Genomic DNA, 25,154 nt, shown 5'->3' on the forward strand with positions numbered 1-25,154 from the left:
CGTTCCGCAAAATCTTCACTGAAAATTAGTATTGTTAACGAATATGCTCGACCGAAGGCTTAAGAGACAGAACGTTATCTACAGGACGAGGTAAAAATCGAACCTGACGTTCTAGTTGGAAAACACTTATCTATAGTCAGCAGCGTCGTCTATGTCAAGCTCATGAAGCGGCATGTGACGAACTACTACTCCTAAACCGCCAAGGACTTCGTTTCTGTCATTCAGATGGGAATGTTGGAGCGGTTACAGTTGAACAAGCCGGCATGGGGCTACGAACGATCTGCGTCTTTGAGCTTCCATTCGAAGTGTCAGAAGAATTGGTGACAGACGCCCAGCGTTTTTACAGAATGGTCCTATCCCATGTGGTTGAAAAATGGACGAGTTTCAAAACGCATCCCGTCCTCAATGGCGTGAGACAACTTTGGATAGAGCTCCGAAAACATATTCCGTCATACTTGTACATCGCTGGTTGTAGGGCGAGTGTCATCTATGACGGACAACCAAGGACGTGCTCTGGGTGCGGGAAGGAAGAACACATACGTTCTGAGTGTACTAACACCTGCACTTGCACATAAGGACTAACAATTGCACTGTTAGCAACGCGATGTTTTTTTCGAACTTTGTTTTAATATCTATAAACACTTTTTTAAAGGGTGCCAGAGGTGGCCCCACTTTGACTTTTTTATTATTTAACGCTGCATGGTAGGATGGCAGTGAGGTTCCTTCCAGGAAAGTTATAATTTATAGCGACGTACTATGGTTTTGAGAATAATAAAGGTTTTTATTTGTCCTATCTTCCTTAAATAAAAAAAGTTGATAGAGCAGTTGCCCATGAAAAGCAAAGGTCCTGAGTTCGAATCTCCATGTGGCACACAGTTTTAATCTGCCAGTAACTTTCAGTTATCTCAGTACTGGACCAAGGAATAACTGAACCAGCAGAGAGTTCTTATAAATTCCATTGATAGTAGTTCCAAAGAGCAAGGGTTCAATAAGGACAATACTTGATTCAAGACAGATCAAGGTTATTATTATGCCAGTGATGGATAAACTTCAGAGCATAGATGACTTATTACTAACGTTTCATGGTGTAAAAGTGTGCCGGCCGGGGTGGCCGAGCGGTTCTAGACGCTACAGTCAGGAACCGCGCAACCGCTATGGTCGCAGGTTCGAATCCTGCCTTGGGCATGGATGTGTGTGATGTTCTTAGGTTAGTTAGTTTTAAATAGTTCTAAGTTCTAGGGGAATGATGACCTCAGAAGTTAAGTCCCATAGTGCTCAGAGCCATTTGAACCATTTTTTTGTTGTTGTTGTGAAATTGTATTCTTCGGTGGATTTAGGAGAGAGCTACTGGTAAATGTAGCTCCACTCCATCTGTTGACTGTATACACTTCCCTTTGTGTTACCAGTGATACCAGGTTTGCACTCTCGCTTGCACGAAATGTTTCCTCCGCCACCTATTAAGACTATTCTACCTAACAATTTGAAGAAAATAGTCTCACTCTTTGCTCATGATTTATTAATTGCGGAACAGTCATGGTCTACCCACAGTCGTATCGTGTGCACTCTGTTGCAGTAGTTTCCTAGTTCTGGCTTTATTGCAAACTTAGAAAAATCAGAGTTTGGGAAATCAATTATCAAATATCTTGGATATAGTATTTCTGCTGAAGGTGTCCAGAACAGCCAAAATCCACAGAAGAGTTCGTTATTCCTACACACAAAAGCCAAGTGGGGACATTCTTGAGCTTTACTAATTTCTACTAGCAATTTGTCAATCTTACTGTCATGTCTGCTCCTAGGCTATGTGAGCTGACAGGAGACAATGTGATATGGAATTGGGATAACAAGACACAAGCCAAATATCAAAGTGTTAAGTATGCTCTTGTTGCTGCTCCACTGTTATCAAATCTCAATTTCTCTAATGCTTTCTGTATTTATACTGTTAGTTGAAAAACTGCTTTGGGTAGCTATCTATTCCAATAAGTAGAAGAAAATATTGTAGTATGTCAGAAAATGATGGCGTTTGCCAGTAGAGTGTTGTCAAAGGGTGAACACACTATTCTGTCAAAGAGCCGTAGATTCTTGCAATAGTTCGTTCCTTCATGGAGCGAGTGCTCATCATAGACAAGGTGACATCAGTTTTGCCCCACGAAGGTGGGCTAGTGACCTCTGTCGGGTCACTGGTAACCCCAATGCTGCATTTCGATGTCGTTTGAATTTGGTACAGCTCCCATTCTGTAGCCTTGACCGAAAGCCATCTCCTAAGTGCCATCTGAAGGGCCTCTGTTTCGACTCTTCCCATGGTTTCCAGTCCTCTCCTGCAAACACAGGTCATGCGTTTCTGGCGTCATACAATAGTTCATCCTGACCGAAAACTCTGCTTGTCTACCCAGCACCTAGTAGTTGTTGCACCGTCCTGATTTAAGAGAATCTTCTTTGATAAAAGTCTGACTTGACTGACCCATATTCGTAAACTAAAGACTAGCTGCCTGCGGAATTGTAACGCTCTCTGCTTCCTTAACCACATTTCTTGTGGGGTGGATCACGCTACTGTTCTTCCCTGTCTGTCAAATCGTTTACGTGTATAGACAATAACAGCGGTCCTATCACTAGCACATCGCTGGCAGCCGTTCTCTTGGTCATGTGGACAGCTGAGTGAAGTACAAAATCCAAACTGGAATACCCAGTGGGATAAAAACTGACGAATAAAAATTGATAGGAAGGCTCTGAAACCCCAGTCATGGAGTGTAAGTAACATGTGATGGACCGAAACAGTGTTGTATGTATTATTAAGGTCGAGAAAGACGGTAATGAGTTCCTGGCGGTTAGAAAAAGCCTGCCTGATTGCCGTTTTCAACCTACCCAGCAGCGGAGGCTCATTCTTAACGGCCAGGCAGCCTGGTCGCACCTGAAATTTTGTGACATAACTTTATTCTGTGCATTTTTTGAGTATTATATCAGGTAGTTTGAGTATGACATGATTTCGTAAGTGACAGAGACCAGAGGTAATTAGGTCCAGTTTCTAATGATGCATTGCAGGAACCCATGACGTTACTCAGAGCTGTTGGTAGTGGGTCGACAGGGTCCAGTCGCCGTCACTCCTCTCTCATTCCCCCTCAGCGCTTCCATCCACAGTGGCGAACCTGTTTTATTTTCCCCACCCACCTCGAGGGCCAGCTCCAGGTGGTCCGTACTCCCTCCACATCCCTGGCTACAAAAACTGCAGACATAGTGACGTGGCCAAGGTGCTCCCTTTTTCCACCTCACCCCTCGCCGCAGCATAGTTTGAGGCTATCTTGGGTGGACCTGGTGAATGGGCCAGTTCACGCAACCCCTTTTTCCCTGCACCCCAGCTAACCCTGCCGTCACTGTCACGTTACCACTTTCCCATCTGTCAGCTTGTCTACACAATGTTGGGGGCTAACTGACTTGGGCTTATAGCCAGAATTTTCAGTCGCATCACTTAATGCACTCTCTTGTAGCTGTTGTAAAGCGCCTATCTGCATTCCTCCCTCCCCCCCTTGCACCATACTCCCATTGCTATTGCAAGTGGGCCAATCTCTCAGTAGTATGTCGCATCCTGGAACTGTGTGGTTGAAACTCCAGTATTCTTGTAGTGATTTTAAAATTAATAGATTGTTTGCTAAAAACGTCCATTAATTTACTAATTATGGAAGAGAAGCTAGAAATAAAGTGGTTAGATATATATAAACCAAAAGACTTCTTAATGTCACAACCCAATGAAGAGAACACCAGAACTTTCTGCAATACATGGTTCTGCATATGTGGTTAACCATCAGCGAAGAGAAAGTTTGAGTTGGCTGAAAGGATCTAAAGCATTTAAGTGGTCGAATTAATACATATCACGAAAGTGGACTACATTTAGAAAATGCTTGTAAATACAAAATGTTTGGTACCATTAACACTGCTGTTCAGATTGATTCAGCACGTGAAATGTCAATTCAGGAACGTTATGCATTAGTTATTAAGAATAGACATATATTAAACAGAATAGTGGAGTGCTGCAAATTTTATGGAATTAATGAATTAGCACTAAGGGCTACCAATAAAAAACAGGAGACATCTAACAATGCCAATTTCTTAGAAGGATGGAAGATCAGGGTTTCACATGCTGTCGACATTAAGGTCATTAGACATGTAGCACACGCTCACATTGTTTCAAGGATGGGGAAGAAAATTGGCCTTGCCCTTTCAAAGGAACAATCCTGGCATTTGCTGAAGCGATTTAGGGAAAGCATAGGAAACCTAAATCTGAATAGTCAGTCGTGAATTTGAGCCATAGTCTTCTCAAATGCGAGTTCAGTGTGGTAACCATTGCACCATATAGCTCAGTGCAAATTCTTGGATTTCTTATCTCTTTTAGAAAAACTTGACAGTGTGTTACACGACCACTTAAACAACTCTAGTATTTCCAACTGTAAATGTACGTCACACGTCATACAAAATTAACTTTTAGGCTGTATGTATCAAGTATACTTTGAAGAATTGATAAATGACATTAATGCTGCTATTTTTGTTTCTGTGCTGGTGTATGAAACAACAGATATTACATACAAAAGTCAGTCTGTCATTATTCTGCGATATATTGCAGAATAGAAACCTATTGAAAGATTCCTTTCCTCTGACATAAATGACAAAAATGAAGGTTACATAACAACAGTTCTGAACAACTCCATCTTGCAGTTCATTGAAATTTTATTTGAGCTCCACCAACGAAAATGAACATGAGCTACAACTATTATCCATATGGTCGGTTGGGAATCATCCCTCATGTAAGCCACGCTGACAAGGATACAAAACTCACCGAGAAATGAGAACCTAGCACAATAAGAGGGCTACCATTCTTCTAAGCATTTTGCAGATAATGTTGTTGACCCTAATAGGTCTGTAGCTGCTGGTGGATGTTGGGCAATGATTCATATTACCCCTGAGAAGGAAAGACACCTTCAAGCCAAATGCAAGTTGAACACCACAAATAGAGCTTTGAGTAACATTCAGATGTTGGATCATCTGATTATTATTTGAGTCGGGGCCTAGGGCCCTCGTCTGAGATGAGGCAACAACGTGAAGCAGTAGCCAGTCAGTGAGAGGTCCATTACATAATTCGACAAGGTAACAGGTGAAGACGAGGAAGTTGTAAACTTCTTACTTTTTGGAAGGCAGCCGGGTAAGAAATGACGCTGTCGCGAAGTGCATTGGAATCGACGAGTTATTACAAAGACCAACCCAAAGGAACAGATGCTTACAGGGCATATGTTTGCAGCAAGGAGACATAGCACTCCCAGGTTTCCTTCTCACTGTGCTTCATTAGATGGTGAGCCTTATAGTGAAGTCATTTAAAAGTGAAGAGAGTGATCCGCCAACAATTTCGTTAGAGTCTCTTCAATGGTCTTTGATGGTCCTCAATGGCTACTGCATTCTCTTTTGTCCATCATGACACCAGCTGATGGCGAAAGAAGTGATTAGAAAGGGATATAGTGATTCCAATGGTGTGAATAATCATATTGGAGACATATTCTACAACCTTGCTGATGCAATCTGATGAAGAGGGTGCAAAGCTGACAGGAAATGAATACAACTTCTAGTTGGCTCTTCAAAGCGGCCAACATGGTAATTGGCCCATCAGGCGGTACCAAGGAAGCGACAGGATCACCAGAAAATGGTCTTTCTCACAAAGTTAGCTATTATCTACATCTACATGGTTACTCTGCAATTCACGCTTAAGTACCTGGCAGAGGGTTCATCGAACCATTTTCATACTACTTCTCTACCATTCCACTTTCGAATGGTGCGTGGGAAAAAGGAACGCCTAAATCTTTCACTCTTATGTATTAATTTATTCATGTCTTCTCAATTATTATTTTATTGTTTACTTTGTTTGCATGATGCACTGTGTAGGTTGTGTGATGGTTTGATATTTTTCTTGCAAGTGTTCTGGCACAAGAGAGCCCAAATTTCTGAAAGTAATATAAAATCTGTAGTTTACAAACCTCGACATAGAAAAAGCCTGCAAAGTGTGCAGATATGAATGTAAACAAATAAAAGTATTTTATGAAAGCTGTTTCAACAATCCAAAAGGCAATTCTGCTGAAAAACAGGTTCAGATATCATTTAGGACTTAGAAAGAAAACGAGTCACAAAGAATGAACTAAAAATATGCATTGTACTGCTTTCTAAATATTGTTTCAAGTGGTTTTTTTAGTTTCTTGTTTCCAGGTAAATAAGTGATGATCTTTTATAATTTTTGGACGATAGTTTTCCAATATTTCAGTTTACATCAGTGTGGAAGATTTACCACACACATTTGTCAAGAATATTTATTGCAAATTTAGCTTTGATTACAATTAACCTATGCTATTTTGTTAATTCCTTAATGATGTTAATGATTTTTTATAATTTTTGGACGACATTTTTCAAAACTTTTCAGTTTTACCAGTGTGGAAGACTTACTGTACACCTTTGTCATGAACATGCATTATGAATTTGGCTTTTGATTATAAATAAATTTTGCTATCATTGTTAACCCCTTACTGATGTTATTACAGTCTGACTTTTTGAAATAAGGGTGGCATGGCATAAGCCCACGAACAGCAATTAGTGACCACAATACATGTGACTTTGGGGTCAACAACTAAAGAAAATTGACAATTTGTGGTAAGAGTGTCTCAGTACATGTATAATACCAAGGGCACTGCAGTACTCACTTGCCATTTGTAGTCGATTGAAACGAGAGAGTAACTCACGTAAAATGGACTTGAGTATGTACAACAGTCGTGTGAACGATGAGCAGTATCAGTGATTAGTTGGGGGTATGCTTCTTGTAAACTGTTTTGGTATGGAGAGATGGGCATAAATGTAGAACCACCTGCTCTGCTACTGATAAGGTATAAGTAAACTCCATGAAGTGCTGGGGACAGCTGTAAATGTTCAAATGTGTGTGAAATATTGTGGGACTTAACTGCTAAGGTCATCAGTCCCTAAGCTTACACACTACTTAATCTAAATTATCCTAATGAGAAACACACACACCCATGCCCGAGGGAGGACTCGAACCTCTGCTGGGACCAGCCGCACAGTCCATGACTGCAGCGCCTTAGACCACTCATGGCTAATCCCACATGGTGGCACAGCCTTAGATCTAGTTGCTGTACTACTGGTGTGGTATACGGAAGATCTTGGCTGACACTTAAACTGGTATAGTGCCAGCTGCTATGCTACTGGTGTGTGTGTACGCACCCTCTGCAGGAATACGGAGGCGCGCAAATCGCCGCGGCGCGTGTCGGCGACGCACTGGTGAGCACCCTGGAGTGACTCACGCAGGTGCGCCGCCTGCTGCAGGTCCCGCTCGGCGTCGTTGCGCAGTGCAGCCAGCTGTTCCGTGCGCTCCTGCACACGTTCCGCCAGCTTCACGCCATCGGCAGATAGCTGTTCGTAAGCCGCTACTGTGCGATTCCGCCCAAACACCTCCAGTTCGGCCACCTGCTTTCTGGCACTTTCCAACTCATGTGTGGCACGCGTGTGCAATATCCGCTCCTTGCGCAGTCGCAGCAGCTGTGGCCATACGCGGTTCAGCATCTGCTCCGCTTCCTACGACACAATGTGTTGGGAAAGTTCACAGCCTGCTAGTAACAGTGAGTGAGTGTTAATTACACTTAACTCATTCACTTACTTTTCTACTCTGGTGGTCATAATATTGAAACACCAGAAGGTTAAAAACAACGAAATTTTACTTATTGTGCATATACAGTATACTAACAATCACGTGTGATTACATATGGAGGTAATATCGAGGTGCAATAAAACTGCTACTTATTGGCAGCAACAATGACTCCAACATGGCTGAGCATCGAGTCAAACTTATCTTGGCTGACAGATACGTGTATATTATTACATGCTGCTTTATGTTGGAGCATATGTGTGTTTGCAGTTTACACGCACATGTCAGCTCATTTATCAGCCCCCAGCCGAAGACTAGTACCAACAAATGTGGTTAAAGTGACTAAAAATGTCAGAGGAAGAGGCGTAAGCCTATAGAATTACACTCACTCACTCCCAACATCACTAGCGTTCACCTCCGCAATTACACTATTTCACATCCCTTACAGTAACATACAATCACTAAAATGTTCTCAAACTGTAATTAAAACGCCAGTAACAGTAGAGAATAGCTCAGATAACTACAAAGGGAGATGTGACTGGCTGATCACATACATAAAACATGGGTGAGCCAGCGACCCTGATAACACACTCAAAATTTCTGCCTAAAATTTTAGGCAAAAAGTCGGACAATTCACAAACATTAAAAATCATACCACTTAGTTTTAATTGTCAAGTAAATAGAGCCTAAATCTATCTGCAAACAGCTGTTGCCATCTGTTCTGAAAATAAAACAGTTTAATAAAACGTGGAACACTGCACTGTATGCAACAAGTGCCACACAGTGGAGGGGGGGGGGCTCCTCTAGCTGGGGCACGACGCCATGCGACATAGCACTGTGTTCTACATGAAGATGATTAAGAAGAACTACATCCTCCCTTTGTGGATGGAAGAATGTATGACCTGGCCACATGGATTTTACCAGATGCAGCTTAATGGCATCTACACCACATCACTCGTAGTTGCTGTCCATGGCTGCGTGCCTCTTTCTCAACAACCCATGAACAGATAATTTCTAAGGATGAGTAATCTGGGGAACGTGTTGCCCAGTGCAACAGGCGAATATCCTGTCTGTCAAGATGGGTCAGCACAACACAGACATTAGTCCTGGGTTATGTTGTTGAAAGATAACGTCGTGGATACCTTGAAGATATGGCACAACCACCCGCTCCATAACATCACAAATATTGGCTACATCTACATAAGTATTATGCAAGTTAGCACACGATGCATGGCGTGTACCGTGTAGTACTACTAATGTTTGCCTTTCTTGTTCCACTCGCAGCTGTAGCAAGCGAAAAGTGACTGTCTATATACCTCCTATCTTGTCTTCAGGAACGTACGTTGGTGGCAACAGAACTGCTCTTCAGTCAGCTGCAACTGCCAGTTCTCTAAATTCTCTCAATAATGTTTGAAAAAAAGATCGTTGTCTTCACTCCGTGTATTCCCATTTGAGTTCAGGAAGCATCTCTGTGATTTTCACGTGTTGTTGGAAGACACTGATAACAAATCTAGCAGCATGCCTCTCCATTGATTCGATGTCTTCCTTTAATGCGACTTAGTGGTGATCCCAAACACTCGAGAAGTACTCAAGAATAGGTAGAAAAAGTATTTTCCCTTATAGACGAGCCACAAGTTCTTAGAATTCCCAAAATGACTGAAAGTCGACCATTCAGCTATGTTGCAGTGGTACCCTGTGCTATCACGGCAGATGCTGAGTCCGAATGACGATGACAATGAAATCTGGAAATGTCAATTCTCGTGGACCCTCCACTCATGGATATGTCCATTACACTGCTGCACAAGGAACTGGGAGACAGCTGCAAAGAACATGTGGTGCCATTTCTGTGTCCAGTGTTGCTGTCAGGTGAAAATTGGGCACACACCACTGTCTATGTTACATCCTGTGTGTAGAGCAAGTAGTGAAAGAAAATGAGAAGAAATTTAGAAAAGCTATTAAAGATAAGGGAGAAAACTAAAAATTTTAAATTTTTCTGATGACGTAATTCTGTCGAGGATAAAAAACAAGCTACAATATTTGTAGAATCGTATGGATAAGCTCTTAAAAACAGGTCATTCTGAGAGAATTAGATTAGAAAATGAGACGCTGAAAGTAGCAGGAGGCTTTTACTATTGAGGAAGCAACTGATCCTGGCAGAAGAAAAAAACATGAAATGTATTTTGGCAATAGCAACAAAAGTGTCTCCTGAGGAGAGAATTTTTTAACATAAAATATCAATTTAAGTGCTAGGAAATCTTCGTTGAAGGCATGTACAGGGCTATTACAAATGATTGAAGCGATTTCATAAATTCACTGTAACTCCATTCATTGACATATGGTCACGACACACTACAGATATGTAGAAAAACTCATAAAGTTTTGTTCGGCTGAAGCCGCACTTCAGGTTTCTGCCCTCAGAGCGCTCAAGAGCGCAGTGAGACAAAATGGCGACAGGAGCCGAGAAAGCGTACGTCGTGCTTGAAATGCACTCACATTAGTCAGTCATAACAGTGCAGCGACACTTCAGGACGAAGTTCAACAAAGATCCACCAGCTGCTAACTCCATTCGGCGATGGTATGCGCAGTTTAAAGCTTCTGGATGCCTCTGTAAGGGGAAATCAACGGGTCGGCCTGCAGTGAGCGAAGAGCCGGTTGAACGCATGCGGGCAAGTTTCACGCATAGCGATGTGAAAGATTCAGTGTTTAAACCTCCTCTACCAAGAAACGTGCCAGAACTGCGAGCTCGCATCAACAATGCTTTCGAACTCATTGATGGGGACATGCTGTGCCGAGTGTGGGAGGAACTTGATTATCGGTTTGATGTCTGCCGAATCACTAAAGGGGCACATATCGAACATTTGTGAATCCCTAAAAAAACTTTTTGAGTTTTTGTATGTGTGTGCAAAGCATTGTGAAATTATCTCAAATAATAAAGTTATAGTACAGCTGTGAAATCGCTTTAATCATTTGTAATAACCCTGTATATGGAGAGTAACATTGCATGGAAGTGAAACGTGGATGATAGTAGTTACATACACGATTGTATTCTTAGGGAAGAATACTAAAGATTAGATGGCTAGTTTAAGGACGCAATGGAGAGACACTGAATCAAATTCGGAAAAAGAAGTAAAGAGACTACCTACACTACGTATATCTGTCCTCTTCTAAAGTACTGCTGCGCAATACGGGTTCCTTACCAGATAGAATTCACGGAAGACTTAAAAAAAGTTCAAAGTAGGTCAGCTCGTTTTGTATTATCCCGTAAAACGGAAGAGAATATCACGGAAGACGGTTTTCGTTGCAGTGAGATCTGGTCACGAAATTTCAATCGCCAATTTCGCCTCCTGAAGGGAAGATATTTTGTTGAATGGCTCAAAAATGGTTCAAATGGCTCTGAGCACTATGGGACTTAACTTCTAAGGTCATCAGTCCCCTAGAACTTAGAACTACTTAAACCTAACTAACCTAAGGACATCACACACATCCATGCCCGAGGCAGGATTCGAACCTGCGACCGTAGCAGTCGCGCGGTTCCAGACTGTAGCGCCTTTAACCGCTTGGCCACCTCGGCCGGCATATTTTGTTGATTCGCGCCTATATAAGGAAGGATGACTGTAGTGATAAATGAGAGAAATCAGAGATCACACGAAAGATTTAGGTATTACTTTTAGCCACGAGCTATTCGAGAGTGGAACGATCGACAAACACATGACAGGTATTGGCAGTTGAGAATATGGATAATCATCAAGTATATATGTCAGAAAGACGACAATGAAAATTTATGATGGACCAGGACTCGAACCGGGATTTCCTGCTTATCGCTAGTGGTCGCCTTATCATTTGGCTACCTCAGCACGCCTCACGGCCGGATCTAAGCATCAATATGTCGCCAATCATGTGTCTACAACCTGCAGTTGTACATCTCTTATGTGATTCACATACAGCACAGATATTTTAACTGAAAGTCACTTGCTCGTTGTCGGGGGATAAACACGATACTGCAGTGCATGAGTCGTTCAGAAGTACAGGGTGTCCGAAAAGTCTTTCCCTGATTACGTAAACTGATAACTCAGGCTAGAAGTAAGATACAAATATGAAACTGGTGTCTAATTGTTTACAAACTATCAAAGCTTTTTTCACACATCAGTAAACTTCCACATAAGCACCCTTGGTAGCGCGTAGCACATCTAGGTGATATTCAATTTCCGTCCACACATTAGCCAACATCACTGGAGGGATCGATTCAACGACTGTGGTTATCCGTTGCCGCAGGGTTTCAAGATCTGGTACACGTGTTCGGTAGACCTCGTCCTTGACATAACCCCATAAAAAGAAGTATAATGGGGTTATGTCAGGAGAGCGTGGAGGCCAAACCGTTGGCCCATCACGACCAATCCATCGCCCAGGAAAGGTCATATCGAGATAGGCACAGACGTCCAAACCCCAATGAGGCGGTGCACCGTCTTGCTGAAACAAGACATCGGGGTGATACTGAAGCAGCTGAGGAACAGCATACAGTTGCAACATGTCCAGATGCACTGCACATGTGATGGTAGCCTCAGCGAAGAAGAATGGCCCGATAATTTGATTGTGCAATAGCACGCACCAAACATTTACTTTTTGACTGCCTCTGGTGCACTCCATGACCTCGCCAAGGGGTTGTGAACCCCAAATGCGCACATTATGGCGATTCACTACTCCACTGACGAAAAAGGTCGCTCCATCAGAAAAGGCAATTCGTCTGAGATAACCATCATCGTCCTCAATGCGTGATAGCATTTCGACCACAAAGTCATATCGACGTGTACTGTCAATGGGCAACAAGATCTGAACGATTTGCACTTTGTATGCATGAAACAATAAACGTTTGTGTAAAATGTCATGGAGAGAGCTTTTTGGCATCTGTAATTCACGTGAGGCCCTGCGCACCAATTTCTTCAGACTTCGCAGAAAAGACTGCCTTACAGCTTCCACCCTGTCTGCTGAGGTTCATGGTCGACCAGACCTCGGAAGGTCAGCAACCGATCCTGTGTTCTTGAACCTCTCATACCAGGCTTTATTGCTCTTGACATCAGGTGGATTCTTTCCAAATGTTGTCTGGAAGTGTCTCTCCACTGTGGTTGGTGATCGTGTCTCACGGTACCAAAGGACACTCTGTGCCTTCTCCTGATTGGTTAACATGGCAATTTATGTAATCAGGGAAAGACATTTCGGACACCCTGTATGATGCAGTGTTCCTTCGTACATACATGAATGTCTGAAGTAACAAATACCACAGCGACTAAAGCCCATATGAAATACATTAAATGTCTTTGCAGTTGTGAATATGGACAACCATCGGCTGTATAATGCAATGACGACAATGAAAATTTTTGCCGAACAGGGCCTCGAATCCGGATTTTTCGATTATCGCTAGCAGTTGTCTGACCATTTTTTAGATGCTACCCATTTTTGAACGCTAACCACCTTTTTTTAATTTCTGCATTGTTTTACAACCATTGTACAAAAACAAAATAGTTTAAACAATCAATATACATTCTGTGTACTTCTTCTAAATGAAGACTACAAAATTATATTTTAATTACAACCTATAAAAAATAATGTAATAGTAAACCCCCTAAAATAAATGTCAGTCTCATATGAAAAACGTAGAATTGTGAAAACAATCAATATATCACATTAACCTGTAGACAGCAACGTAGCCATTTTTTTTTTACACAAATGGATAAAGGCCTCTCCGGCTACATAACCATAATAATAAAAGTCGTCCCGTTACAAGAATGCTCCATGCTATAGCCCGCTGCAGAGTTATCGATGACTGCCGTATCGTCGCTGTGTTGTTACCGTTGTTTGTTCAATCTTATCAAAAAACGAAAACTGGAAAGAGGTTCGAAGGTTATCTTCTCATGTCATGGATAATCCAGCTGCGAGGCGGGTTATGAATACGCTCCAAAGAAAATTAGAAAAATATTGTCTATACTTAGGGTTCTTGACGATCGCATAATGTCGTTCGTTGAGATAATACTAAAAATCGAGTTCTGTCTTTTCGCCATTACCGAATAGGTAGTGAACAGCGTGGCCACTAATCCGCGTCACAGAGTTTGTTTTTGCTCTTGGGAAATACACCCCATCTGGGAAAAGAAGTGAACGTGTAGTTATCCTGTCGGGAGTCGTGCGTGTGAGAAAATCCAATAACTGACACACCAAATACCAAACGTCCTTTCCCGACCCGCATTCGAAACGATGTTCATCCGTGTCAATCACTTGGCAAGTGGCACACAAGGGTGAGTCAGCGAGGTGGTTGTGATGTAGTCGGGACTGGCACAGCTGTAACAATTCGTTTCTGCACATGATAGACACATTCTAACTTTTGTGGTGTTAGGTCACCATAGCGCCTGCTATCAACTTTTGATTTTAATGAACTGAAATCACCGTCACCAATGAATTTAGTATAGCTATACCCACCTTGTTCTCGACAGCGCTGAAAGATCTTCACACCTGAGGCACTTACTATTCCTCCACTGAATCCCTCATATTTTTCTGAGAGTTGTGTTCATGCAGTTGTTTCTTGTCACTGATGATACTCACTTTGGAGCATCAGTTGCAATGTTTTGGCAATGTTCAGTATCAAGCATCAACCCAGTATCAATACTTACTGCAGCTGTACAAGAATTTTTATATTGATGGCCGCTTTTCTGCCATGATCCGTTAAATGGAATAGAAGTGTCGTAACTACCGTCACTTTCTTCAACTGCTTCCGCTGTTGCAAATTTCATTGATTCTTCTGAAGTTACTTTGACTGTTCCCCCCCAAGAATCAATATATTTCGAAACACTAGTAGGGGAGCATGACAGATTCATAAAAACTTTTTCTAGCCCTGGGGCCTTTACCGATGCATCTCAGCCCATATAAATAAATGAAGTTCGTCTAAAAAAATATTATTGTTTCTTCATTTTTCAGATGTTCAAAATTCTTCCATAATCTTAAAGCTCGAACAAGAGATTCCAAACCAAGAACTAAACAGTTTCTCTTGAAGACATTCCCAGAAAGTCTTATCTCTTCAAGCACACAAATCACAGCATGCAGTTTGCTCAAACATTGTACTTAGTACACTTAAACCTAATATTAAAATGATATCACTGGCACTGGTTTCACTGTACATTTCATTACTGGTCTAAGGCTTCTTCCTGGAAGCACTTGATGGTGAAGTACTCTGTTCAGTGTTGCTTGTCCTAACCTCATTTCCTGGATGACAACTTCCAACAAGACATATTGCGTACAATCTATTTCCCTTCTTTCTTTTTTTCTTAATATTCACTTTGGTGGAGTCAAAAAGAGAAACACAACTCAAAGAGCAGCAACTCCAAATGTACACAACGTAAGGTGTAAAGGGCCTTACGAAAGTGTGGATGATACTATGCATTATACCAACCACAAACTGGAAGTGATATCACATCAACGAATGAAGCCAGCCTATACAGTAGGATGTTTACTATACATCAACATACATTAACGCCTTCTACAGCAAACTGTTCTTGAGATATCTTGTAACTGAACATGTGCTCATTGAACCTGTACAAATTACTTGTACAATATTATTTCAAAATAAATTAAAAATATTTAGTTATCCAAAATCAACAAAACACACATCAAATTAAAGAGAAAAATTAAAACACAGTTTGCTATTTAAAAAAATCCATATTTTATACCCACACCACTTTTTGTGCTCGCATTAGTGAGACAAGATCATGTATAACATAGTTAAACTGGTAATGCTCACTCTTCTCATTAACTTTGTTAAAGAATGACACCAGTTATATTAAATTAAATGTTCAAAATAGTGAATGACTATTAATAGTGACAGAGTGTACTGCAATTTTTTATGTTTAGTCTGTTAATACAAATTAGAAAGTCTGCCAACTACAATTTTACATTAGCATACATTCACTGAGTCCATGTCAACTGTTCTAAGCAGTCTAAGCAGTCTTTAACGTATGAAATAAAAGATGTATCTAATACACTCCTGGAAATTGAAATAAGAACACCGTGAATTCATTGTCCCAGGAAGGGGAAACTTTATTGACACATTCCTGGGGTCAGATACATCACATGATCACACTGACAGAACCACAGGCACATAGACACAGGCAACAGAGCATGCACAATGTCGGCACTAGTACAGTGTATATCCACCTTTCGCAGCAATGCAGGCTGCTATTCTCCCATGGAGACGATCGTAGAGAAGCTGGATGTAGTCCTGTGGAACGGCTTGCCATGCCATTTCCACCTGGCGCCTCAGTTGGACCAGCGTTCGTGCTGGACGTGCAGACCGCGTGAGACGATGCTTCATCCAGTCCCAAACATGCTCAATGGGGGACAGATCCGGAGATCTTGCTGGCCAGGGTAGTTGACTTACACCTTCTAGAGCACGTTGGGTGGCACGGGATACATGCGGACGTGCATTGTCCTGTTGGAACAGCAAGTTCCCTTGCCGGTCTAGGAATGGTAGAACGATGGGTTCGATGACGGTTTGGATGTACCGTGCACTATTCAGTGTCCCGTCGACGATCACCAGTGGTGTACGGCCAGTGTAGGAGATCGCTCCCCACACCATGATGCCGGGTGTTGGCCCTGTGTGCCTCGGTCGTATGCAGTCCTGATTGTGGCGCTCACCTGCACGGCGTCAAACACGCATACGACCATCATTGGCACCAAGGCAGAAGCGACTCTCATCGCTGAAGACGACACGTCTCCATTCGTCCCTCCATTCACGCCTGTCGCGACACCACTGGAGGCGGGCTGCACGATGTTGGGGCGTGAGCGGAAGACGGCCTAACGGTGTGCGGGGCCGTAGCCCAGCTTCATGGAGACGGTTGCGAATGGTCCTCGCCGATACCCCAGGAGCAACAGTGTCCCTAATTTGCTGGGAAGTGGCGGTGCGGTCCCCTACGGCACTGCGTAGGATCCTACGGTCTTGGCGTGCATCCGTGCGTCGCTGCGGTCCGGTCCCAGGTCGACGGACATGTGCACCTTCCACCGACCACTGGCGACAACATCGATGTACTGTGGAGACCTCACGCCCCACGTGTTGAGCAATTCGGCGGTACTTCCACCCGGCCTCCCGCATGCCCACTATACGCCCTCGCTCAAAGTCCGTCAACTGCACATACGGTTCACGTCCACGCTGTCGCGGCATGCTACCAGTGTTAAAGACTGCGATGGAGCTCCGTATGCCACGGCAAACTGGCTGACACTGACGGCGGCGGTGCACAAATGCTGCGCAGCTAGCGCCATTCGACGGCCAACACCGCGGTTCCTGGTGTGTCCGCTGTGCCGTGCGTGTGATCATTGCTTGTACAGCCCTCTCGCAGTGTCCGGAGCAAGTATGGTGGGTCTGACACACCCGTGTCAATGTGTTCTTTTTTCCATTTCCAGGAGTGTATCTTGTATAACACATTTTAGCTTATATAAATGAGGCTCAAAAAGAAAAAAAAGAAAATTCAATGTCAAAAAAATGTTATTTGAGGGAAACAAACACTGAACTTCAGAGAAAAGTTCCAATGTTTTTAATACTGCTGACACTTTATTCTGCAGTTTCATGTTAGACATTATCTTCTAAAATTATAAATGCAATTATTTTGGCTATCTAAAAGTTTTCTAGCTCTTTTCTGACATGGGTTGTATTTGCACTGAAATAGTTGCAGTGACTTTTATCATATTTGTTGTCTTTATGAGATTTATTAAGTATGAAATATGCCTATTTTTGCTGTTTTCGAGATCACAACAAAATTAGATACTTCTATAATTGCAACTTGTGAAAGTTCTACATTTCACTGTTCCCACCATACTTTAATATTAAGAGAGACAATGTTAGAGAATACTGTATTTTACATTATATGTAGCCATTCCTCATATAAAATCGTCACTATATTTATTCGAATTAGTTCATATTAGAGGACGATGAAATAACTATTTAACACTCAAATAAAAAGTTTTTCCTCACTCTGTAGCTTTATGCATCATCACTTTCATGTAATAAGTACTCTACCCAGTCTAATGGATGACTTCATAACAGGTTATGATAAAATACTCTACCCGATGGATGTATAAAGTGCATTAACAACTGTTGGTATTTGACCTTTTCTGCAGATAATCATATACGTGTTCTAAAAATGGGTTGCAAGTCATGATTCACCATATGTTTACCTCTTCTTGTTAGATTTCATATCTTGAACACCTTGTGGACTGAAGGAAAATTTATAGTACACATTTCCTGTCACTCACAGCTGTATCACAACTATTTTATCTTTAATAGTGCGTGTGGGCTCTTCCTCCCGTGGTGACACATTGGGTGTGAATGTATAGTGCGAGAGGACTTACTGTCCTCCCCTTGTTTCCACTCACAATAACTAGATGGAACAAGTTGTCTGGTATAAGTGTTTATTACATTAAACCTTACAACTTGCACAGGCAGCGCGCCAACTGCGGCTCCTGGCTTAGCTGGAAGACATACACGCCCGTCCGCTACGGGTTCTCGCAGCTACCTGCTTGGCCGTTACAACGGCTAATCCTACCTGCGCAAACAAAGGACCTGGGAGATCCACTTCCACACGCAGGTTGCAAATTCTTCCGACAGGGAGCAGACTATACTGGACAGTCTGATCTGCCCAGTTTGAAGCTGCCACTAGATGGCAGTTGGAGTGAGTAGCAGAGTCCAAACGTACTCCCACTCTAAAATGAGTTTTCTCATTTTACAAATACCAAAATTTTAACAAACAACAAAACCAAAACAAGTAAACAATAAAAATATAACTAGGCACAATATCAATGCACATAAAACATGAATACACCAACAGTTGGGATGCCCACATCACCAAAACACCACTGTCACACTGCATGTGAAACACGGTGGGTACTAACATGCAGGACACAAAACAATAAAGTATTAATATTATACTACATAAAAACATGAAATCAATACTAACAGTAGTTAGCCCACAAGAAACATCCACAGCTTCCCAAGCTGATCTTATGTATTATGAGGTTATTTCCGTAAATGGCAATTTGGCAGTGGCTCTGTTTCATATACCACTACACAGATCTGAGGGAACACTTAACTGATTCACTGCTTAGGTAAGGGACACAATTTTGCTATAGGCCTCTTAATCTGCCCATTACCAGTTTTTACCATCACCACATGCACACACTTACCAGGACCGGGAAACAGCTGGTCAATGACACCCAGCCTCCACCCCAAGGGAGGCAAATTATCCTCCTTGACCAGCACATGATCGCCGATCTGAGGTTGCCATGCACCTTCCGATGTCCATTTTTTGCGTTGCTGCAGATCATGTATGTATTCTGTGGACCACCTCTTCCAAAAGTACTGATGCAACTGCTGCACAAGTTGCCATCTGTGCAACCTGTTGGCGGGAACCGCAAGGACAGAGGGTTCAGGATGAGCACAGAGGTGCTGTCCGATTAGGAAATGACCAGGAGTGAGAGCAGCAGGAGAATCTAGGTCATCAGAGAGAAGACACAACGGCCTTGAATTCAAGCATGCTTCTATCTGAATTAACACAGTAGTCAGTTCTTCGAATGTCAGCACTGCATTGCCGATGACACGTTTGAGGCGACTTCATGCATTTGATTCCTGCCTCCCAGAGTCCACCAAAGTGAGGGGCACGAGGTGGAGTGAACCTCCAACTGATTCCCTCTGAGGTCGAAAAATTCACCACACCTTCAACAGTAACATCGTTGGAGAGAAAACGTTTAAGCTCATTGTCTGCACCTACAAATGTGGTGCAATTGTCACTGTACATGTGAGCAGGTTTCCCTCTTCTTGCAATGAATCTCCTGAGGGCAGCCAAAAATGAACTTGTTACCAAGTCACTAACTAATTCTAAGTGGATGGCCTTGGTTGCCATGCAAATGAATAAAGCAATATAAGCCTTGGTGGTAACCTTACTTCATCTTCCACCATGCCTTACAGCAATAGGGCCTGCATAATCTACTCCACAGTGCTGGAATGGATGAGACTGGTTTACTCTAGCTGCAGGTAGCTGACCCATGAGTTGAACTGCTGTCTTGGACTTAAGCCTAAAGCGTTTTAAACATTTTCTGATAACTCCCTTGACTGTGTTACGCCCCTTTGGGGATCCAAAACCTCCTTCGCAACATAGCCAACAAAAGTTGTGACCCAGCATGCAACAGATTTTCATGTTCATCTATTATGAGAGTTTTTGTCAAATGATGCATAGGCGGTACGATAATAGGATGGCGCTCATCATATGGTACACTAGCATTCATTAATCTCCCTCCCACTCGTAAAATACCTTTGGCATCAACAAACGGGTGCAAATCCCTTAATTTTCTATTATGTGGAAGAGGGGAACTGGCCATCAGCAAAGCGATCTCATTACCATATTCATGATGAATGCAGCGTATTTCTTTTGCAGATTCGGTTGCCTTTTAAACCTCCTCTCAAGATACGCCAGTCTCCGAGATGCCTGTTGTCGTGATTCGCTTAAGGATTTACAGTCAGGTTTCACTGGTAGTCGAACCACAAATCTCCCTTCTTCATCTCGTGCCATGTGGCGCTGAAAGTGAGCCTCACATATTTTATCCTGCTTGCTAATCGTTTTCGTAGACAGTTCCTCTAACTCCCAACATCTTTGCAGTTTGGCGTCTAAATTGTCACCTCTAACAAAGCACGAGGTCACTGTAGAACGAGGCATGTTGCATGAAGCTGAAGGCATCCTACCAGACAAAATCCAGCCAAATTTTGTTTCGACCAGTGAGGGATGACTTGGTTTCACCACAACGTCAAAGAAAACCTCAGCACCAAGAATTAAATCTACTGTGGCAGGCTTGTTGAATTCTGGGTCAGCGAGCAGAAGATTACATGGGACACTCCGGGAACTTGTGTCTATCTTGCTCACTGGTAGGTCACTGGTGACATGATCTACGACAGCACAAGTGGTTCTGATATGAAAGTCGTTGACCCTAGACGACAGTTCAACATCACAAGTGTAAGACACCGAGGCTGCAAAGGCATTGTTTATACCCTTCACAGGAAACGAATGTTTACTTCGTTTCAGTTTTAATTTCTCTGCCATGCCTTAGATATAAAGGATAGCTGACTCGCACTATCTAGCAGAACTCTGCAAACCTGCTGTCTACCCATGCTGTCTTTAATGTTGACAACAGCTGTTGCTAACAAAACATTACAATGGATGTGTGCCTTCCCGTTCGTAGCTTGATGGGCCAAGGAATGGCCTCCCGGTTCACTATTCTGCCCATTCCTTGGTTCAGCAGGCTTGTGGAGCAGTATGTTGTGCCTCCCTTTACAGGCCTTACAAGGAGAAATCCTGCATTTAGTCGAGAAATGACCAGAGCGGATGCACAAAAAACAAAGCTTATTTTTTGTCACATATGCCCACCGCTCATCGACATTTAGTGCTTGAAACCCCTTGCATTTAGTGATACTACAAAAATTACATGATTCCTCAGCATCAGCATTAGCGAGATGAGCCCTCCTCACATGTCTTGTTTGATTTAAATTATTGACAGTTCCTTGAAAATCCCTTGAGGTGTTATCTCTGAACCTGATCAACTCAAGGGCCTGAAATTTTGTTTCCAAAAAATCTACTAGTTGATTTAATGTGGTGAATGTTGACCCAGACATCTTTACCTCCCACTCATGACGATCTGTGGGCCGCATATTAGACAGAATCTCTTCCGAAAGAATAACTTCATGAAGTGGAATATCAGGTTTGAGAGCTTCTAAGGTCTTCAAATGGCCGCATACGTGATTAATTAGTTTCCTATAATCGCTCGCTGCGCCATGGCCGACTGTAGGTAAGGCCAACAAAGCCTTAGCATGTCTGGCTGCAATTATTTTTGGGTTATTTTACCTCTGCGTAATAAGTCCCCAGGCTATCGCTAGATTTCCTGCTGTGACAGGTATATGTTTCAATAGGTCTTTAGCTTCACCTCGCAAAGACGAATTGAGGTAGTGAAGTTTTTGAACGTCATCAATTGAATTGTTATAATGAGACTCAAAAACGTATCCCTTTATGATGACCACTTAAGGTAGTCACCTTCAAAATTTGGCAAGTTAATAGCGGGTAGTTTCAAAGAACTGACACAGCCTGATGGACTCGAGCCCAAAGGCTGCGGAAGCTGGGTGTACCTCTTCATTGAACCCTTGATAGAGGATTCAACAAAGTCCCACGAATCCTCGAATTCTTCCCTGTCCTTACTATGATCTGCTGATTCGTCTTCAATTTCGAGCCGTGTTTGAGACGAAACAAAATCAATCTGAATCCGAGTCAATCGACTTAATTTTGATTCCAACATTTCGATGCTGGCACTGTCTGCAGACTGCACAAAGCTCGCTAAGCGCGCGAGAGCGGCCTTTGCTATACCTCTCTGCTTGACTAATTTTGTTTTCTCTGAGGGCTCCATCTTAGGACCAGGAAGATGATAGTAGGAAGCCAACAGTTGCACTTACCAGGCTGCAGCGGCAATACAGGCAGTACGGACTGAAACAGCAGTGGCGTCACGGGCACTGGCAGCTGGCGTGGCAGGCGCTGCAGTCTCCGACGGCGCAAAGTTTCGGCGGGAGCAGGAGGTGACGTCACCGATGATGCTGCACCGTCGCGTTTCTGTGCCTCTCGCGTGTGAATTAGAGACACATTAAATGTTCACAAATATGTCCCCGATCACCGTTGTTAAGGCTGTTATTGTCGAAGCCCCGAACAGGCCTTGGGACACTCGATAGCAGTCAACAACGAAACCGATAACGTGCGCAGCTCACACGTGGTTTTTTAGAAGTTCACAAATACCGGAAAATAAGTCCTCGCGAACGTAAATTCTGCGTGGTCACTATATCCGGCCCGGAGGACCAAAAAATGTGCGCGCGGGCTCTTCCTCCCGTGGTGGCACATTGGGTGTGAATGTATAGTGCGAGAGGACTTACTGTCCTCCCCTTGTTTCCACTCATAATAACTAGATGGAACAAGTTGTCTGGTATAAGTGTTTATTACATTAAACTTTACAACTTGCACAGGCAGCGCGCCAACTGCGGCTCCTGGCTTAGCTGGAAGACACGCACGCCCGTCCGCTACGGGGTCTCGCAGCTACCTGCTTGGCCGTTACAACGGCTAGTCCTACCTGCGCGCACAAAGGACCTGGGAGATCCACTTCCGCACGCAGGTTGCAAATTCTTCCGACATGGAGCAGACTATACTGGACAGTCTGACCTGCCCAGTTTGAAGCTGCCACTAGATGGCAGTTGGAGTGAGTAGCAGAGTCCAAACATTAATGAACGAACTGACTCTCCCAGATTGTTTTGTTGTCTATGAACATAACATCGACGAAGATCACTGGAATTAAGAAAATCGTTCTGCTAAAGTTCGACTACATTTATTGGTGGTTTTATAGGAGGTAATCTGATCGAATTAGCCCATTCCCTAGATGTATAAAATTTTGCAGATGTATTCCTTTTTTTTTCAGCTGCATGAATGGAGTCAGCTGACATGTAGTCATGACCAAGTTCAAGGAACTTACGTGTGTAATAACCTAATGCCTACCATTATACCTTTTTCCCTCATGAAATATATATTCAAGGGAATGAGTGAAGCTAATATTCCCATTTCATCAACATATTGACCTCAAAGACTTTATCTGTTCTAGGTGTGAAAAACATGGAAGATCCTTCACCAATGTGTACACTGGTTATTGTTGCATGAAGAGCTCATGTGTTTATGATACAACATTAGTTTTCCAGAAGACATGTTCTGTAGTTCCAGTTACAGTTACTATTTGATTATTTGTTTTCTTATTTATTTATTTATCTGTTATTCCAGTTCCAGTTAGACTTGGTTATTTATTTATTTATCATGCAGCAATGACAGCAAATATTAAGAAATTAATATACTTAGGAATTATAGATTTAAGGATTTAGATACAAAGCCAATAGATTAGAATTTTGAAATTTATAATTTAATAACTATATCAATGAGAACATTTAAACTAAAAAATTAATATTGTTAATTAATATAGATGCATTTAATGAGAGTTCATTACCTAGTGAATGAAGCCAATTGATAGCAGAGGGAGCAGCATTAATAAAGCCACTGAATGGTCCTGGATATTTTCTCACAGGGCAGTCTCTGACAATATGTTGTACGGTTTGTTCTTGTTGCCCACAGTCGCAGGCTGAAAATTACGGAGTTCACACATGTGCACTTGTGCAGCTGCACACCTGGTGTGACCAGTTCTTATCCTGTTCAGTCTTGTCCGCTCAGTTCTGTTCGTATCACACCCTGGTAGACTGGCAGATGGAGCTTTAAAACCTTGATTCTTTATTGTTGCAGCAACCCATCTCCTGCATCACTCTTCTTTAATGTCAGACTACTTCTTGTTTCTTCCATTACACCACAGTAGAGAGCATGATCTTTAACGGTGTGGAGGAGGGTAATTTAAGGCTGTATGAAATGGAACATCTGTGGTATAGTCGGAGTGAAGCAGCTTCCTCTATTCTTCATTGGTTGCTGCTTGACGTTGCATTTCAGGTGGTGGAATGTTACCAATGGTGTGCAGCCAAGGTATCTGTGTGGATTTTAGTGCCCCCTTAATAATTCTCATTGACTGATTCAAACAGATGTCTAGTTTCATTGTATGAGCTCTGTCTTACCATACCAAGGCACAGTATTCAGCTACTGGGTATACTAGTGTCAAAGTTGCAGCGCCTGGATGCATGAGCACACCTGGGTGTGCAAATTGTCTCATTATGATGTTATTTCGGATCTTTAGCTTTCAGCTACTTTTTTCCAAGCGTATGTTATACATTAAAGACAGATCCAGTGAGGCATGAAGGTATTTAGGATGCAAATTGTGTCTAATCCTCTGTTGACAAAAGTTTGCATTGTGCTGTAGGTTCAATTCTGTTGTTTAGGTCGAATGTGCAGACTTCTGTCTTGGGTGCATTTATCTGGAGTCTCCATGCTTTTTAATATATGTTGAGAGTTTCTCAACTCTCTAGACAATATGTTTTCTACTTCCTGATGTGTGCTGGTTTGTATTACTATGGCTAGGCCATCGGCATAGCAAAAAGTTTTCCAACATGTGTTTAGTATGTCACTGGTGTACAGGTTTAAGAATAAGGGAGCTAGAACCGAACCTTGGGGAAGCCCATTTTTACAGTAAATGGCTTACTCTGCTTTTGTCCAAAGTCAGCCTTGAAGTAACGATTGGTTAACGTATTTCCCACAAGTGTCGTCAGTTTCTTACTCGATACATGCTTTTCTGGGTTCAGCAGGAGGCCACATAGCCATATCGTTAGACTTTGGTTATATTATACATAAAACTATTAAACCTACGTAGCTGATTGCGCAATGTACCTAAACTTCCATGAAAAATTTACACTGAAGGTTATTGCATTAAACCACAGATAGAATAGTACTTAATATGA

General features: G+C 42.5%; 1 protein-coding gene across 1 annotated transcript in view; it reads right to left on the reverse strand.

The window, feature by feature from the left end:
* Positions 1 to 25,154, reverse strand: part of LOC126101420 (coiled-coil domain-containing protein 96-like) — a 188,040-nt gene that overhangs the window by 33,604 nt on the left and 129,282 nt on the right. Inside the window, exon 8 of the mRNA XM_049912081.1 lies at positions 7,255 to 7,605. Coding sequence (XP_049768038.1) covers positions 7,255 to 7,605 — 351 coding nt within the window. The remainder of the gene's footprint in view (positions 1 to 7,254; positions 7,606 to 25,154) is intronic.

The sequence above is a fragment of the Schistocerca cancellata genome, chromosome 9, assembly GCF_023864275.1.
Source record: "Schistocerca cancellata isolate TAMUIC-IGC-003103 chromosome 9, iqSchCanc2.1, whole genome shotgun sequence".
NCBI classification, from domain to species: Eukaryota; Metazoa; Arthropoda; class Insecta; order Orthoptera; family Acrididae; genus Schistocerca; species Schistocerca cancellata.